General features: G+C 34.0%; 1 protein-coding gene across 1 annotated transcript; it reads left to right on the top strand.

The window, feature by feature from the left end:
- The first annotated feature begins 1,924 nt into the window (after positions 1-1,924).
- LOC143185987 (platelet-derived growth factor receptor alpha-like) lies at positions 1,925-15,865 on the top strand. Its single transcript, XM_076389339.1, has 19 exons — positions 1,925-1,957; positions 5,468-5,598; positions 5,812-6,244; positions 7,022-7,149; positions 7,311-7,464; positions 8,594-8,717; positions 11,072-11,265; positions 11,497-11,664; positions 11,772-11,924; positions 12,003-12,142; positions 12,221-12,380; positions 12,468-12,568; positions 12,658-12,808; positions 13,307-13,531; positions 13,770-13,938; positions 14,303-14,570; positions 14,653-14,984; positions 15,068-15,173; positions 15,485-15,865. Exons 1-19 carry the CDS (start codon positions 1,954-1,956, stop codon positions 15,863-15,865), a joined length of 3,522 nt encoding a protein of 1,173 aa, XP_076245454.1. The 5' UTR covers positions 1,925-1,953.
- Positions 15,866-16,973: the final 1,108 nt, after the last annotated feature.

Consider the following 16,973-nt stretch of genomic DNA (forward strand, 5'->3'; position numbering starts at 1 on the left):
TTGTTTCTCACTGTTTCAGAGATATTGCGACTTACACCTTTTTTGTTATGTACTGTTTACTACAGTTTGTTTCCTTTTTTTTATTTCTAAAGTGTAATACAAATCAATAACAGTGTGTTATTTATATTAATTTAATCCTTACGCATTATTGGAATAACTGTTACATACTCATATTTGCAATAAACATATTTCTATTGCATAAAATCGTATAAGTCGTATTGTCTTATGAGGTGACATTTCCGGAATGTTCGCCATCTTTTCCGTGCACCGGAGATCTCCCTAGATTACCAATAAGATTCGACACTTTCCCTAGCCGCCATGGAAAAGACGCAAGAAGTTACGAGGTAGTTCAGAATTGTTTAACCTGTTTGGAGTTTGAGTTAAATGAAACCGAGTTGTCTGCCATTTTTTCTGTGCGACACGAGCGTCCCTAAATTACCAATAGGATTCGACACCGTTGTCAACCGTTATTAAAATAGCGCTAGGTGGTTCCGCTGAGAAGGAAAGACGACAGATATCAGATAAAGATAGGGAATGACCAAGGACCTGTGAGAATTCACGACTAAATATTCGTAGATAATTGGTTCGAGCCCAGTGAGTAGGGGGTGTGTCGCGTGGGAGAAGCACCATTCACGAGTTAGAGAACGAAGCCGAAATCACTTCTGATTCACAGCGGCGGCGCTAGTCATTAGTGACTCGGGTATCGTAGTGGTTCAACGAATCAGCGTTGACTTCTACCCACCCACCAGCCTCGAAGTTGCATCGCGTATTCGACTTGTATTATACCCGTCTCATGAGAAGTCTCTTGGAAAGCGTTAGGGGTAATGCTTACGAGGGGACTTTTCATGAGACACGAATAGTACATACATACACATTCGCGTCTTTAATCCACCGCTGAAACAAGACAAGACTCAATTTGTCAATTTGTCTCATTTTATGAATGAATACTTTGGCATGTTCTCAGTTAAAAGACAAAATTTATGGACGCACACAACTTGAAACTTCAAATGGTCGACCAACAAAAATACTGTTAACACGTTCCGTGCCAAGATGAAACTAACGATCCATCTAAAAACTGCCAACCATGCAGCTCGCCGTTAACTGAACGTAGGTGTCTTACGCAATGCCACGTGGTCAGAAACTTTCGGAGTTTTGGACGTGTATCAAGAACGGCACACATGGCATGGAACGTGTTTATTTAGAGATCCCCATTTTCAATACATGTGTACACATGAAATTAAAATATCCGTGTATGAATGCGTGTATAGTAGGACACGGATACTCGGATCCGAATCTACGCAGGTACACGAATTCCGAATTACACGGTTATACGGACCCGGAACTATGTACACAAGTAGGTAATGTACAGTATGTCCGGTTTAAATGTCTACATGTGATTTATTCTCTAAATATTAAAAATACAACAAAATGTTTTAGACCAAAGTTATAGCATTAAGGAGCAAATATGGCGATGACAATGATTTGACCTTCAGATGACCTTGACCCCTGTAAAGGTTACATTTGAATTTTTAAATAGAATTCTATATTTTTCACTGTATATTCTTATAGCTGACATCGAAAAGTTTTCAAAACAGTTCAAACCATTGTTAAGTTATTAACTTTTAAAATTAATACCATAACCGACCGCCACATTTCAGGGCCACATTATTTTTAAACGTAGGAGCGATCTTGTTCCAAAATAATCACACGACTGTGGGGTTTTTAATTTGGTGCTTTCCGCAGTTGTCAGTGGTTAGGAGGTCAAATACTCCTTTAATGAAGTGATCAGTATGAGTGACCTCGGAGTGTTATAAACGTAAAATGTATTTCTGTGGCACTGTATACCTGCAATCAGCAGCCTCTACGCCACCACTACTTTATCCCTCAACGACTGAGGTCGGCAGGGTGACCCAGTGGAGTAAGTGTTCAAGCAGCAAGTGAATTCTTCTCCCAATGGGTGAGTTTCAACGATAATTGCATGTTTACTTATTCTCTTATCTAGAATTTGTTGGCTACTTTTTGGTTTAATGCGCTATAGTTAAGGAAATAAAAATCGCTGGTTACGTAGTTTTTACGGATTACATTTTGCAACATGTGGCATTTACGGGTTAGTTTTACATTTCTTAGGAAACAAACATTTGTACACGATTTCCAATGTTTTAGTACGCATAACAATAGCGTAAAATCCGTAGAAACTATGGAAATCATTGATTTTTATTTTTTTACTGTGGTGTATCATCAAATTGAAAAATGTGAAAGAAATTGAGAACAATAGTATTAGTGATATTTATCTGCTGAATTAATATGATTATTATTCCAGTATTACTACAATATAAGATCGCCATTTTTCAATTCTTTTTCCTCGATTTTTATTTTTTAGAACTCTAATGAATGTTGGCAACACTTACCATGCTAACATCAATTACAATAAATGTTGCCAACACTCGGAGGTTTTCCAATTAAACTAATCGCCCTGTATGTTTAATATTATATGAAGCATCAGAACTGTGTTGCCAAGATAGAAGGATGGAGATTTATAGGGGGAGTTCCCCTAGTACCGTCTTACAAGTCCAGACAAGTTACGTAAAGTAACTATGAAAGGGCTCAATTCAAAGCTTCTTCCGTTGACCTTTGACTTTGCCTGGACGTCACCATGCAAGAGCCAATAGGCATTTCCGTTGCACCCAATGAATAGATTTCTTTGAAACCAATATCATTCAACTTTTCTCGGAAACTCTGCGATGCAGCCGAGTCCCTACCATTTTCCCATAGATTTTTGATTACAAAAAGGCCAAGAAATTCGGTCTAGCGGGCTCATTTCCAATCCAGTTCGAGTTTAGTACGCGGTTTAGACTGGAAACAAGATCGAGCATTAGTTCTCCTTCGAGTAGCATCATAGAGTACAGTACGTAAAGTAAATTCACTGGAACGTAGTCTTAACGACGCGTCCCCCGCATACCTCTGTGAGTAATCTAGAAAGAGAGAACTTAGTTCCGCGACACGTAAACTCATCGACAATTGTATTCCTTCGAGTCAAACTTAAACGTGTAATAATATACATTTTTATAAGGTTCGTTAAATTGGATTTAGTTCAATCAAAAACTTTTCTAAATCCAATAAGAAGCGAACGCGTAACGATCCCACAAATATTATATCTTTACCGCTCGAGATATATTATAAATTTAAAAGTTACGAGGTTATACTAACATCTTTGCAATCCTTGCGAAGGTCCCTTTCCTAACCTACAAGTGGCTCCCGGTGTTGGCCATTGCGCACTGGTTCGTCCACGTCCCGTGGCTCCTGGCGAGTGCAAAGTTACTCGCTGGTTCGTCCACAGTCTTTATTCCATCCTAGTGACTCCCGATACTCGCCAAGTTGAGTGTCGGTTCGTCCACGAAAACGTACCTGGAACCTAAGGTGGCTCCCGGTGTTGGCCGTTGCGCACTGGTTCGTCCACATCCGTAAGGTGGCTCGCTACGAGTGCAAAGTTACCCGTTGGTTCGTCCACGAAATAATCACAATATTCCAAAAACCCTGACCCTCAGTCAGACTATCCAGTCCTCGGCTCGTAACAGAGTTGAAGACCTTTCTTTACTTGTCTGATGAACTATAAGCTATAGTTATGCATTAGCACGATTGAACATTTATATTATTTTATAAGATACTTAATAAAAATGATTATCATTAGTTAGAGCTTATCTTTGGCAATACATTCTCTTCAATGTAACTATAGAATCACTTTTATTAAATGACTTTTCTTTGAAGTGAAGGGAGTACACACGGATTGAATTTAATATTAAATTGATATGTAATACATCAACCAAAAATTTGTAAACCGTAGCATCGTTTGGAGTGTTGTAAAGTAGAACATTTAAAAACAACTTGTTTTTCATTAACAATTCATAATTATTAAACCGATTCCTTACCTATTAAATGTGATTCTTTTTTCAGTTCCTGGCACCTTTCTTTCAGTTCTGGCAGTCAGATCTACACTTACAAAAGGGATTTTCTTTAAAGGGATTTCTTTAAAGGAATTTCTTTATTCGCGTGGAAGACAAAAAGAGACATACGAACGAGGCAACTAAGCGTCACGTTTGCGTATTTTTAAAAGAAGAAGTCCTGCTTTGCCGCAAACGTGCCTCCTAGTTACTCCGTTTGTATGTCTTTCCTTGTTTCTCAGAATTGAAAATTGAGAATTGTCCTTGTTGCTATAACACGCAGCGGAAAAAAACGCTCGTTTGCAGCTGGTCTAAAATGTGCTAAGACACTACAAACACTTAAGATCTATTCGCACAAATCTGTCCGTGTCCGTCCGTCCGTATCCGTTCGTCCGTCTCCGTCCGTCCGAATCCATTCGTCAGTCTCCGTCCGTTTTCTTCTGAAGCCTGACATAAAATTTGTCACGATTTGATTTTGCGATAGAATCTGAATAATTAGATAGTGCTTTATATGGCCCGAGTGGTCGGCTATAGAAGTAATACAAAATCAACTAGGACATAACATTATTTTTTAGTAAATCCCAACTTACCAGTGGTAAAGTGAAATTCATATCCGTCGACACTTTAATCCTATACAGAGCCTTGCACTGAGATCCTTAAATTATTGGAATTACGAATATAGTAAAATAAACAAACTTAAATGTCTTTTATTACGTATATTCAATAAAAAGAAAATATTTATAGTTACAAAGTAAGTAAGAACAAATAAATGAATTGATAAAATCGAAAAAGCAAGTTACAAATAAATTAAACAGTTTGTTAAACAAATTGAACAATTTATGAATGAACCTCCAGCAATGGAACTCTCACAGTTTAATATACTACTGGAGATTAATATTGCGAAACAAAAATCACATAAATTCAAAAAAAAAAGAGTAGATAACAAGAAGAGGTCACCCAACAAAATCACCTCTCACACCCAACTTGTCGTTGAGTCCCCCTCACAGTCAAGCGCCGGTCACTTGGCACCCCCAGGGTTCAACTCTAAAAAATCGGACAGTAGTCCTCAAGATTTTCACTCAAAGGCACACACGTAACGCTAATGCCGGCGACACGCTAACTTTGGAAATTAAAGTTAAGAAACTTAAGTTAAAAATTTAAGAGTGACCTTCGTAGGGCTCTCTAAGGTCATTGCTAGGTCAAATAGTTATCATCATAGTATGTGCCCCTTAGTATCATACAACTTTTGTCTGAGTCATTTTTTCTCATTTTTATTATTTATGGAAATAGTCACCTGTATATGTATTTAAATTGGGCATACTGCAAATAAGAGAAACGATTAGGCAGTGTATGTATATTATGCTACAATATATTCCTGCATCATCCTGGAGGTACTATTGCTGATGCCTTTTTGTTGTAAAACATTACTTGATTTATCGTCGTTGGATTCATAAAAATAAACGTGACAATCGTGTGACACGTAGATTAACTTGATTAGTAAATGTATTGCTTTATTTTTTTGTTATTAGGTTTTACAGCAATGAGGCCCTTTATGTCAGTGAAAACTGATGAGATCATAAAACACGAAGGGGATCCTTTAAATTTAACGTGTTTTGGTCGAAATGAAATTTTCTTCGTTTATCCTAAGTCAACCGAAAATGTAAGTAAAGGAAAGTGGGATAAAATGAAACGTTTAACTTTGAACTATGATCATCAAAGATCAAAAGGCACAAAATGAGTAGGTAGAAAACTTTTGTTTGATGGGAAATTTCTGTTTATAATAATGAATAAATTGAAATATTAAGATATACGAAGAAAAAATATTTTCGATTGTTGACCGTTATTTGTAAATTTCTGTCTTTTTTAACGACAGGTTAACACATCAGCGTTTGAAACAATACAATACAATGAACAATACAATAAAGTACACCATAGAGAATGCTGTGAAGAATATAATGAAGAATACAATGAAGAATACAATGAAGAAGACAATGAAGAATACAATGAAGAAGACAATGAAGAATACAATGAAGAAGACAATGAAGAATACAATGAAGAATACAATGAAAAAGACAATGAAGAATACAATGAAGAATACAATGAAGAAGACAATGAAGAATACAATGAAGAAGACAATGAAGAATACAGTGAAGAATTCAATGAAGAAAAATTCCACGCAACCAGATTTCAACGGCTAGAAACTGTGTATGGAGATACAGGATGGTATGGTTGTGCGTATCATTTCATCGAAGACACTAATCCCAAATTTGATCAAAGTATCAGATGGGTCTACGTTTATATTCAGTGTAAGTAAATTTTTAGTTACAAATGAATTTATTTAAGTACATTATTTTGATTGAAAGTTCAACAGAGAACAGAAAGCAAATCTTATTTTTTTCAATACATAAAACATTAAGAAATGTTTGAAATATACTTATTTCTTCTTTTTACAAGTAGTAGTACTTTAAAAAAGGAACACGAAACAAAATTTGACAATCGCAACGAGCTTCCTAAATTTAATTTCTTAATTTGTTCTTTCAGAAAAATTATTTCTCTACAATAGTTAATCATTTTTAGATATGGTATTACATTAATGTAAAATAATACAATTTCTTAATTTTTTATACGAGGAAATCACCGGAATATTGTCTTCAAATATGTCGGAGCGAGCGGTTTCTCTATCACATCTGACATCGCGTCAGCGTTGCGAGGACATGGAAATGACATTAGCTCACTATACATATAAACTCTTACAAAGAATATTGTATTTCTGAAGATGTTAGTTTTTAAGAGAAAATGAAAAATACCAAATTATTTGATTTGCAAGTGCATAACATTATTTTCAAAGTCATTTTTCAAAATCCCAAAACTATAGATACATTATTTTAATAAATTTACTTACTTGTTGAATCAGTAGTTATAAAATTCATTCCCACCGTAACCGTTTCAAATAAGAGTTCGAATGAAGCTAAAAATGACTTCAGTACTGACTATCTTATGGACTTGTGTCTTTGTGAACCTATTATTTTTACGTGTAACAGTTTTTTAATACAGCCACAAATATATCAGCTGTTTCGTTTCAGCCGACAAAAATTTATTTGTCGAACAGGGCAGATCCGAGCCAATATATGTAGGCATCAATGAAATTGCTGTAATCCCTTGCAGGCCAACGTCACCTACTTTGACAGTTCGTCTAAAATTTAATGAAACGGTAAATATTCTTTACTATCCCTAATTGTGAATCTTGATGGTAATTAACAACGAAAGCACCAATTTCAATTGTTAATTTTACAAGTAAAATTAGTCACAGTATTTATATTCTGATAAGTATATAAGAATATTAAGTATAGTCTATTGCAATATGTTTCGCAGGAGCTTGAACCTGATAAGTACTCTTTCAACCGAACATCTGGATTTACACTGTGGAACCCTGCTTACGAGGACTCGGGCTATTACACATGTATAATAGAACGAGACGGAGAGAAAGAGAAGAGAGAAGAGATCAATTATTATTTACACGTGATTGGTAAGTGTTAATTTAGCTTCGTTACTCTACAATAATCATTCCGATATTTACATACAGCTACATTTCCAAAATTTCCCCTTTGAAATTCTAAGATGTAATTTTTTTCTTTCGGTACTTTTTCTTTTGTTAAAGACATGTTGTGACACGTAATACAAGGTTAAACTATGTATACAAATTGCAGTACGGACCTTGATGCAGATATGTTTTATGTTTTCAATTGAAATACCCCTATACGAGAATTAGCACTGTTTATTTGTTTGCAATAGTTGGAGTGCGTAAAAGTTTCTGAATGGTAATATTTTCATATTACCTCTGTTTTGTAAGGTACCTTGAATAGTGCAAAAATGAAAATGTACATATAATAAGAAAAATACCAAAAGTACAATAAAATGAGTTTTCTTTACCTGTAGAGATAGATCTGCTGACGATATCGAAATATGTCCTAGTTATAAGTTGAAATGTATCAGCAGACGAATTTAAGTGGATTACTTACCGTATCTTCTCTAAAATTCATTCAAATATATTTTCTAGAGTTTAATATAGTTACGTATATTTTTTCTGAGATCAGGAATGAAATAAATTATTTAATTTGCTTTAATGAAGAATATCTTCGAAAATACTTGTTAAAAAAAAATTCAGTTGATATTTTATACTGTAGCCTTAACAAAATGTTATTGTTACAACTAGGTTTCTCAATCATATACATATGTAGATGTCTTTATACTTCTTTTTATATTAGAATTTATTGTCTTTCTAATCATAAGTTTTATTTAAACATTTTCTAATAGAATACAATACGCAAACCTATAACTTCCATAAATTTTTGCACGTTACTGTATACAATAGGCTTAAATTTAAAAACAATCGCTAAGTAATCACTTTTTTACGAAAAATTGTAAAAAATTGGTTAACTTAATTAAATTATTGTACAAAACCACTTATGCATGTAGAACAAAAACTTAATTTATTATAATCATTATCTTTTACACATTCTATACAATTTAAAACTTACACGTTGCTATAATTAAAAACACTGGTCATTATTAATTTCAATGAATACTTCTTATTACGTGTACTTCTTATTTTTATATACAAAATAAATGTTAAACAATATTTATTTTCTTCATAGATCGAAACTCCACATTTATGACTCTCACACCTCTGGTTGAAAATACATACTACCGATGCAATCCTGGTGATAGTGTGCAATGGGTAGTAAATGTGAATGCTTCTGTCCAACCCGACCTTCATTGGTAATATACCTAATATGCTACAAAACATGTATATGTAGTCCATGTTAACTTATGATTCTTATTATCTAAGTTGCATACTAGTTATTCAACTTAAAACTATCAAGGATGAGAACTCTCACAGAGTTTAAGGAAAACGTCTACTAGGAGTACCTACCTAAAAGCGCTCAAAACACATACATCTTTGGGAATTTTTTAAAGAGAAGTTGTCGAATTTTTTTAGGTGTAACGCGATTTAATGAATCTCTATTTTCTCTATTATATTTCTCTTATACAAAAAAAGTGAGTGTGTTACGAGCCGAGGGCTAGGTAGTCTGACCGAGGGTCAGGATTTTTGGAATTTTGTTATTATTTTGTGGACGAACCAACGAATAACTTTGCACTCCTTGGGAGCCACTTCACGGATATGGACGAACCGAGTGCGCAACGGCTAACACCGGAAGCCACTTGTAGGTGTTGGGAGCCTATCTAATCTTACGTTTGACTCACGGAAGCGTCCCATTCCGATAAGGGTTGTTTTTGAGAACTGTTCAAAACAACTGAGTAAGCTTAAGCAGATCTTACTCATTTCGCTTCTTGTTTAGGACCAAAGGTCCATAAAACTATTCCCCACCGAAATCCAAACTCTTTATATGTATATGTCTGTACAACCAAAAAGTGAGAATTCTCACTCATATTCTCCTGCACTCCGAACCTTTGTCAGTCCAGCTTGCGAGTCTTTAACTGCTGTAACCTTTTTGAAATAGACATTGCTATGTAGTTAAATAGCAGACCTTGTATTATTCAGTCGACCGGGTTTCTCACATAGGTTAGGAAAGGGAACCTTCGCAAGAATTGCGAAGCTGTTAGTATAACCTCGTAACTTTCAAATTTATAATATATCTCGAGTGGCAAAGACATAATATTGTGGGATCGTTACGCGTTCGCTACTTCTTGGATTTCGGGAAGATTTTGATTGAACTAAGTCCAATTTAACAAACTTTATAAAATTATGTATTATTACGAGTTTAAATTTGACTCAAAGGAATACAAGTGTTTATGAATTTAAGTGTCGCGGAACTAAGTCCTCTCTCTCTAGATCACGCACTGAGGTATGCGTCGTTAAGACTACATTACAGTGACTTTACTTTACGTACTGTACTCTAAGATTCTGGTCGAAGGAGAACTAATGCTCGATCTTGCTTTTCAGTCTAAGCCGCGTACTAAACTCGAACTGCATTGGAAATGAACTCGCTAGATCGAATTTCTTGGCCTTTTTACACTCAAAAATCTATGGGAAAAATGGTGGGGACTCGACTGCATCGCAGAGTTTCCGAGAAAAGTTTGATGATATTGGTTTTCAGAGAATTCTATTAATTGGATGCAACGGAAATGCCTATCAGCCCTTGCATGGTGACTTCCAGGCAAAGTCAAAGGTCTCAGAAGGAGCTATTTAGATACTATATTAAATTATATAAATTATATAAATTAAATTATATGTAAGAAAATAATGACAGCTGAAAATCGATATTTTAATTTTTGAGATGTTAGCTGTATTTTTATATTACTCATTTTCTTGCATGAGAAAAATGTATAAAGATTGAATAAAACGTGCTACATATAAAGAAAAACGTTTACCTAAAAAAATTCAACAGTTGCTCTTTAACAAATTCTCACAGATGCATATGTTTTGAGCACTTTTGATTAGGTATTAAGTGTGTCGGCAAACTTGAATATCCGAGCAACTTGAAATCCGAACCGAGCCGAGTATGTATAAAAGATACAGGATTCAGCTTTTTTTCAAATAAATCTTAAAGGATGTACATATCTAAATATATTTTTTTTGTATTCCGAGAAAGATTTTTGCTACTACATTGTTTGTTAACTTTTGAGGAAATACACGGACAAGGGTTCGAAATAAACGACAAAAAAGCTATAAAAACGTTATATATTCATAGCAAGAGCAATTGCGAGCTCACAACTATATTTTTACTGAACTAACAGTGAAAAACATTTTGTTGCTACTCCATGAATCTTGAAAAAGTCGTCGCTTGTTACCGGATGTGTCTCCAGTTTTCTGCTTTCCAAGTGTTTCTTGGATTATATTATTATATAATTATAACTTCAGTGGGATCAAAATCTTTCTATATGTGGGTGTCTGTTAGAAACTTTTTCGAACGTACAATAACAAGAAGCAACAAGACGTTCCTCCTTATAGCTTCAGCCGAGACATGCGCAGCTTTTTTGTATATGAGAATAAACAAAAATTGTAACTTTAAGATAATTAATGACAAACAATAATTAACAAATCATAAAAAATCAGCAGTAATATTTTATATATTTTAGGGAATATAAAAAATAATTCTATAATTCTGCAGGCTGAGTCCGGAAGGAAAGGAAATCACAGAAGATTTGAATGATTCAGAAGAAAAAAAGTTCGTGATTGAAATGTCACCCTCTTCAACGATCTTAAGAATTAATCATTTGTCTGTGTTTGATGGAGGAAACTATTCTCTTGAAGCTCGTATTTACAACACAGTGAAAATGCTGTCCTTTATGTTGGATGTGAGGTGTACATAATTATTACTTTACAAGTAAAAGATAATATAATTAGTATAGGGTAACGTATACAGCTGTTGACGCCCATACATGTGTAAAAGTAGAGGTTTCTCATTTCAGAGCTGATCTCTGCAAAGAGAGCTTGAGATGACTCTACACCCTTGTTGAATCTATGCTCAGAATTTCTTTTTAAGCTTTTTAGTTCAGTTATTTCGTTACGTAAAACATGTTAATTCTATTTTAGGTGTAATTACAGAAGATATTTTACCCAAGAATGAGATTTCAGTAATCGAAGGCGATAATGTTGAGTTAACTTGTGTTGCTACCCTTAATTATTTCAATGGACGTGGCTATTTTGAAACTGGCAACATTAAGTGGCTAAGCGAGGATCGTACTCCCGTTCTAGAAAATAGTAAATATTTTTGTTCAATAACTGTACCAATAACAAAATAATTCAGCAAATGTATATTATACAAGAGGTACACTTTCATTAGATAATTATTTTTCTTAATTTGTCAGGTAGAGTGACGATCGATCACTATACAACTACATGCTATGATAACTTGACATTAAGGATTAAAAATGCAACGAAGGGGGATGCGAAATTGTACATATGTGAAAAATATGAGTCATGGCAGCCTACAGTACAAGTTTATATACTCCATGTATTAGGTGATTATTTCTATTCTATTTAACACACTGTTGCATTCATTAAGGAGTTGCAGATTGACTACTGTTATTTCTTTTTAGACATTTGGAAACCCAGTTTTACGAATACCAACATGGAAGCGAATGAAACGACAATCGATTTAAGTACAAATGGCCCTAAACCTGTGACCCTTAAATGTTTCGCAGATGGAATGCCTAAACCATATATTACTTGGTACAAAGTAAGGGATAATAATGGGTAATAGTCTTAGAACACTATTAACAGTATAAATTACACGTTCCTTAATTACTATTCATAGGACGACGCAATAATAAAAGCCAATGAACAATATTTGTTTCTTCATGATTATCAAGAACTTTATATTACTTATTTCTTAGAAAGTGATAGTGGAAAGTATTTATGTCGAGCAGAAAATCGAGCAGGAAAAGTAGAGGCTTATCAACAGATAATAGTAAAACGTAATTTATTACATTAAAAAATAATCAATCTTCGTAATCCATGCGAGAATTTCCATTATTAATGATATTATGATAACATTTTTATAGGAACGGAACTCCCTAAAGGACTGATCATATTGATTGTTGTCGTAGTCCTTGTGATACTAATTTTGGTTATTTATTTCACAATCAAAGTTTGCCATAAAAAGGTGATTTCCAATTTGAACAGTATCATGAATTGAAAGATAAAATCTTTAAAAATTAATTAAGAATTGTGGCGAATATTATGCTATTTCAGATTATGAAAAGAGAACAAAAGGAAGCTGGATTAAAGCACTTTGAAGAAGGGGCCATAGAGTGTTTAAATCCAGATTTAACTGTGGATGATCAAGCTGAATTACTTCCTTATGATAAGAAATGGGAATTTCCCAGAGAAAGATTAAAATTAGGTAAAGTTATTTTTATAGTGTAGGTGTTGAAAATTATAAACAAGCAAATAAAGATAATAAAAATTTGACGTAACACTAATATTTTACAAAGTGAATACTAATACTAAACGTTAAGACAAATTAAAATGTAGATTAGGTGTTATAATTAATGTATTTTCACTCCTGTTACAAAATACGTAGTGTTTGACGACAGATCTCAAAAATTTTAGGGAGTGATTCTATGTACTAAAATAAGACGAAAATAAAGAATTAGAACATGTGTTTAAGGCTTCGTTACAGTTATTAATTGCTGCAAAAGCGTCTAAATTTTATGCGTTTTCTCAACAAACAAAAACTCTGAAATGAGGTCTCAAATGCACTTTTATTCGTCTTGTTTTCCGTCATTTTTGGCGTACAGAATTACTTCTTCAAATTGTTGGCATCTGTTGTGTTGTCAAACACCCTGCATAATTAATGCTTTTATATATCATTCAATAGCATTATTTTCTGTGATATTAGGGAAAAAGTTAGGAAGTGGTGCTTTCGGTGTTGTCATGAAAGCAGATGCTCAAGGAATTTGTGAAAATGAACCAGTTACTACTGTAGCTGTAAAAATGATTCGCCGTACAGCCGATTCCACATATGCCAGAGCGCTCGCCAGCGAACTCAAAATTATGGTTCACCTTGGAAAACATCTAAACGTTGTTAATTTACTCGGTGCTTGTACAAAAAACATTTCGAAACGTACGTATTCAGTTAAAAGTTTATTCTCTTTATCTATCTACTATTTCTACTTTTTACTAACAGTTATCTTATTTCTTTTCATTACTTTATATCCTAGTCAATATCAATATTACAAGTGGAAGATATTATCTGTGTATACACATATACATAAAAATTGTAGATTTTTTAATACTATCTTTATATAAATAGTTATATACGCACAGAAAATACTAATTATAATTATTGTTTATTTCAACAGGAGAGCTACTAGTAATTGTTGAGTACTGTCGATTTGGGAGCTTGCATAATTATTTACTATCTCACAGATCTGATTTTATTAATCAAATCAATCCATCAACTGGAAAATTTGATTCTAGTATTGGTATAGATCTTCTAACCAGAAGTTCTAATATTAGCAGTAACAACAGGTTTGTCCCTCACATAGATTTTATATGCACTTTGTTAATTATTAATAGAAAATAACATTAAAAGAAACGCTCAGTTCAAAGCGCTGTTTAATTAAAATTGAATTAAATGTTTTACAATAATATTATTGGAAATGTTGAAGTAAATTCTAACTTCATAATGTGATACATTAACATTTTTTCTAATCTTTGAATGAAATGTTACTTGGTTATAATATTGTTACTTGGATTTAATAATGTTAATTAGTATAAACAAAATAATTTGTGCCTTTTATGTCTAATTAGTAACAGCATATCAAAAATACTGATTATTGTGCATGCAAAGGGTTTGGGGTGTTATCTCTGTTTTCTTCTATTTGCACAACAGGATAAAATATATGGCATTGTCATTTTCCCGTAGTCTTAGCGCAAATTCTGCCACTGAATCGGTACATTATCAAGGTACAGTGGATTCTAATGGCGTTAGCATGACACCAGATGGTGGCGTTCTCAGCAACAATTCATCCCAGCCAGGATGGAGATCCAATTATCGTGGCGATTATAAGGATCATAACTTAAAACCTATTTGTACGCAAGATTTATTATCTTGGGCATTCCAAGTTGCAAGAGGAATGGAATATCTCAGTCAAAGAAAAGTAAATTTCAATTGTTTTTGACAAGTCTAACTCTTTTTTCTTTTATTAAATATTTTACTAAGCATAAATATGTAAAATTCAGGTGTTACATGGTGACCTAGCAGCAAGAAATATTTTGTTGGCTGAAAATAATATAGTTAAGATTTGCGATTTTGGCCTAGCAAAAACTATGTATAAGGATGATAATTATAAAAAGAAAGGCGATGGCCCACTACCAATAAAATGGATGGCAATTGAATCAATTAGAGATCGAATTTTCTCAACACAGTCAGATATTTGGTCATTTGGTATAGTTCTGTGGGAATTTTTCACCTTAGCTGAGACGCCATATCCAGGAATGGAAGCTGAGAAACAGTACCAAAAATTGATAGAAGGATATAGAATGGAAAAACCTGAATATGCTACACCTGAAGTGTAAGTTTAATTTACTATATAATATAATATTATGGAAAAAAGATAGCGAATTTTTCATTCAAAATCTAATTTTAATTTTATAGCTACAATATAATGCTTCAATGTTGGAAAGCCAAACCCAATCTACGCCCAAGTTTTACCGAATTAGTTGGAAATATAGATAAGTTATTGGAAGAAAATGTGAAGGCGGTAAGTCTTTCGTTCTTTATACTACTATTATTTTACTATATAAATGATCTCCATATGTACCTAAAACTAGATATGATAGTACCAAAAAGTATCCGTTTCTTTACTTATTAGGTATTCGTCATATTTCAATTAAAAGAAATAATTACTCTAAAACAGAGGAAAATAAAAAACATTCATATAAAACATTTTATGTTCCATCTAACAATAAGATATGGTGGATAGACTAAAATGTTTTTAAAACTTCTGATAAACCAAACTATTTGTTAGCATCCTCACCCAAAGTATTAAAAAAAATGTTTATACAATTTCAGCACTACATCAATTTAAATGCTCCTTACGTGGAGATGAATCGAATGATGTTAGAAAGTGATAAAACTGATTACTTGATAATGTTGTCTGCTCCGGATCACGGTTCTTTACATACCCATGAATACGAGAGACCCAGAATACTTCAAGAACAAATTGATTTCGAGGTTCCATTACCCACCTCAAACTTAGAAGACGCAGACGAAATATTACCAATGCTAAGCAAAGAAAAGGGTGCCAACTCCTATTTAAAACCAATTGATGTGCATAAACGAAGAGCAGAATTTTCTCGGAGACGACAGGCACTAAAAAATCAAGCGATTGACCAGGCAAATGGTGGAAATTCTGAATACTATAATACACCACAAAATTTTCGTTTATCCTAGCCAAAATGAGTGAAGACTAGAGAGCGTTCTTAAGCGTTTAATAAGTGTTTCTTGAATGTTTGATAAGCGTTTCTTGGAAGTTTAATAAGAGCTTTCTTGAACGTTTGTATGCTTTAAAAACTATCTAGAACGCTTTCTAAACGCTCACTCTCTTGAAATGCTTATCGAACCCCCTGGAAATGTTATGGCCAGAGTTTGTAGAGGATTTGCAAACGCTAAGCAAACTTCTAAGTAGAAACGTTTAACGAGTCGAACGCTAATAAAATTGTCTGTACTGGATTTGCGAAAATGCTCTAAAAAAATGTCTTATAAATGTTGTTCATTAACAATAAGAATTTTCTGTCTCTAATAAGAAGTGTCTGTTTCCACCAGGATTGATATGCAACCTGTCGTCTCTTCTGCCGAGTAACGTCACGAGATAGAGTAGAGGCTATTGTTCCATAAGTCCCTTCTATGCAATGACGTCACGTGGTAGAATGAAAACTTTTCGAATGGGGTGGGAACTGAGAAGTTCATAACTAGTGTGCCGTTACTGGCCATTACTAACAAGCAAAACAACAGGTTACGTGCCATCCCTGGCTTCCACCGTCTGTGCGTGAATGCGCCCCTGCCTTGCCATTACGTTTGTGAACCCTGCCGGCTGTCGTGCAGTATAGTTAACGGTGGGAGATAGCGATTCCAATAAAACAGCAGTGTATCGATCATTCACACTTTTAATAATTGGCGTTGCGGTGATAAACCTGGGACCTAGATACAAACTAACCTATTTTTGCCTAATTCCTTGTAGTTTGAAGCTCAAGGAAATGCAAAACAATAATGTAAATATAAAGTATGTGCATACTGTTACGAGTCCAGACGAGTTACGTAAAGTAACTATGAAAGGGCTCGATTCAAAGCTCCTTCCGTTGACCTTTGACTATGCCTGGAAGTCACCATGTAAGAGCCGATAGGCATTTCCGTTGCACCCAATTAATAGATTTTCTTCGAAATTAATATCTCTCAATTTTCTTGGAAACTCTGCGATGCAACCGAGTCCCCACCATTTTCCCTATAGATTTTTGACTATAAAAAGGCTAAGAAACTCGGTCTAGCGGGCTCACTCGTAATC

Source organism: Calliopsis andreniformis, chromosome 12 (assembly GCF_051401765.1).
Source record: "Calliopsis andreniformis isolate RMS-2024a chromosome 12, iyCalAndr_principal, whole genome shotgun sequence".
Lineage (NCBI taxonomy): Eukaryota > Metazoa > Arthropoda > Insecta > Hymenoptera > Andrenidae > Calliopsis > Calliopsis andreniformis.

Coding starts and splice junctions, on each gene's coding strand:
- LOC143185987 (XM_076389339.1), top strand. Junction 8,718..11,071: donor GTCCAACCCGACCTTCATTG/GTAATATACCTA, acceptor ATAATTCTGCAG/GCTGAGTCCGGAAGGAAAGG. Junction 11,665..11,771: donor TACTCCCGTTCTAGAAAATA/GTAAATATTTTT, acceptor TTAATTTGTCAG/GTAGAGTGACGATCGATCAC.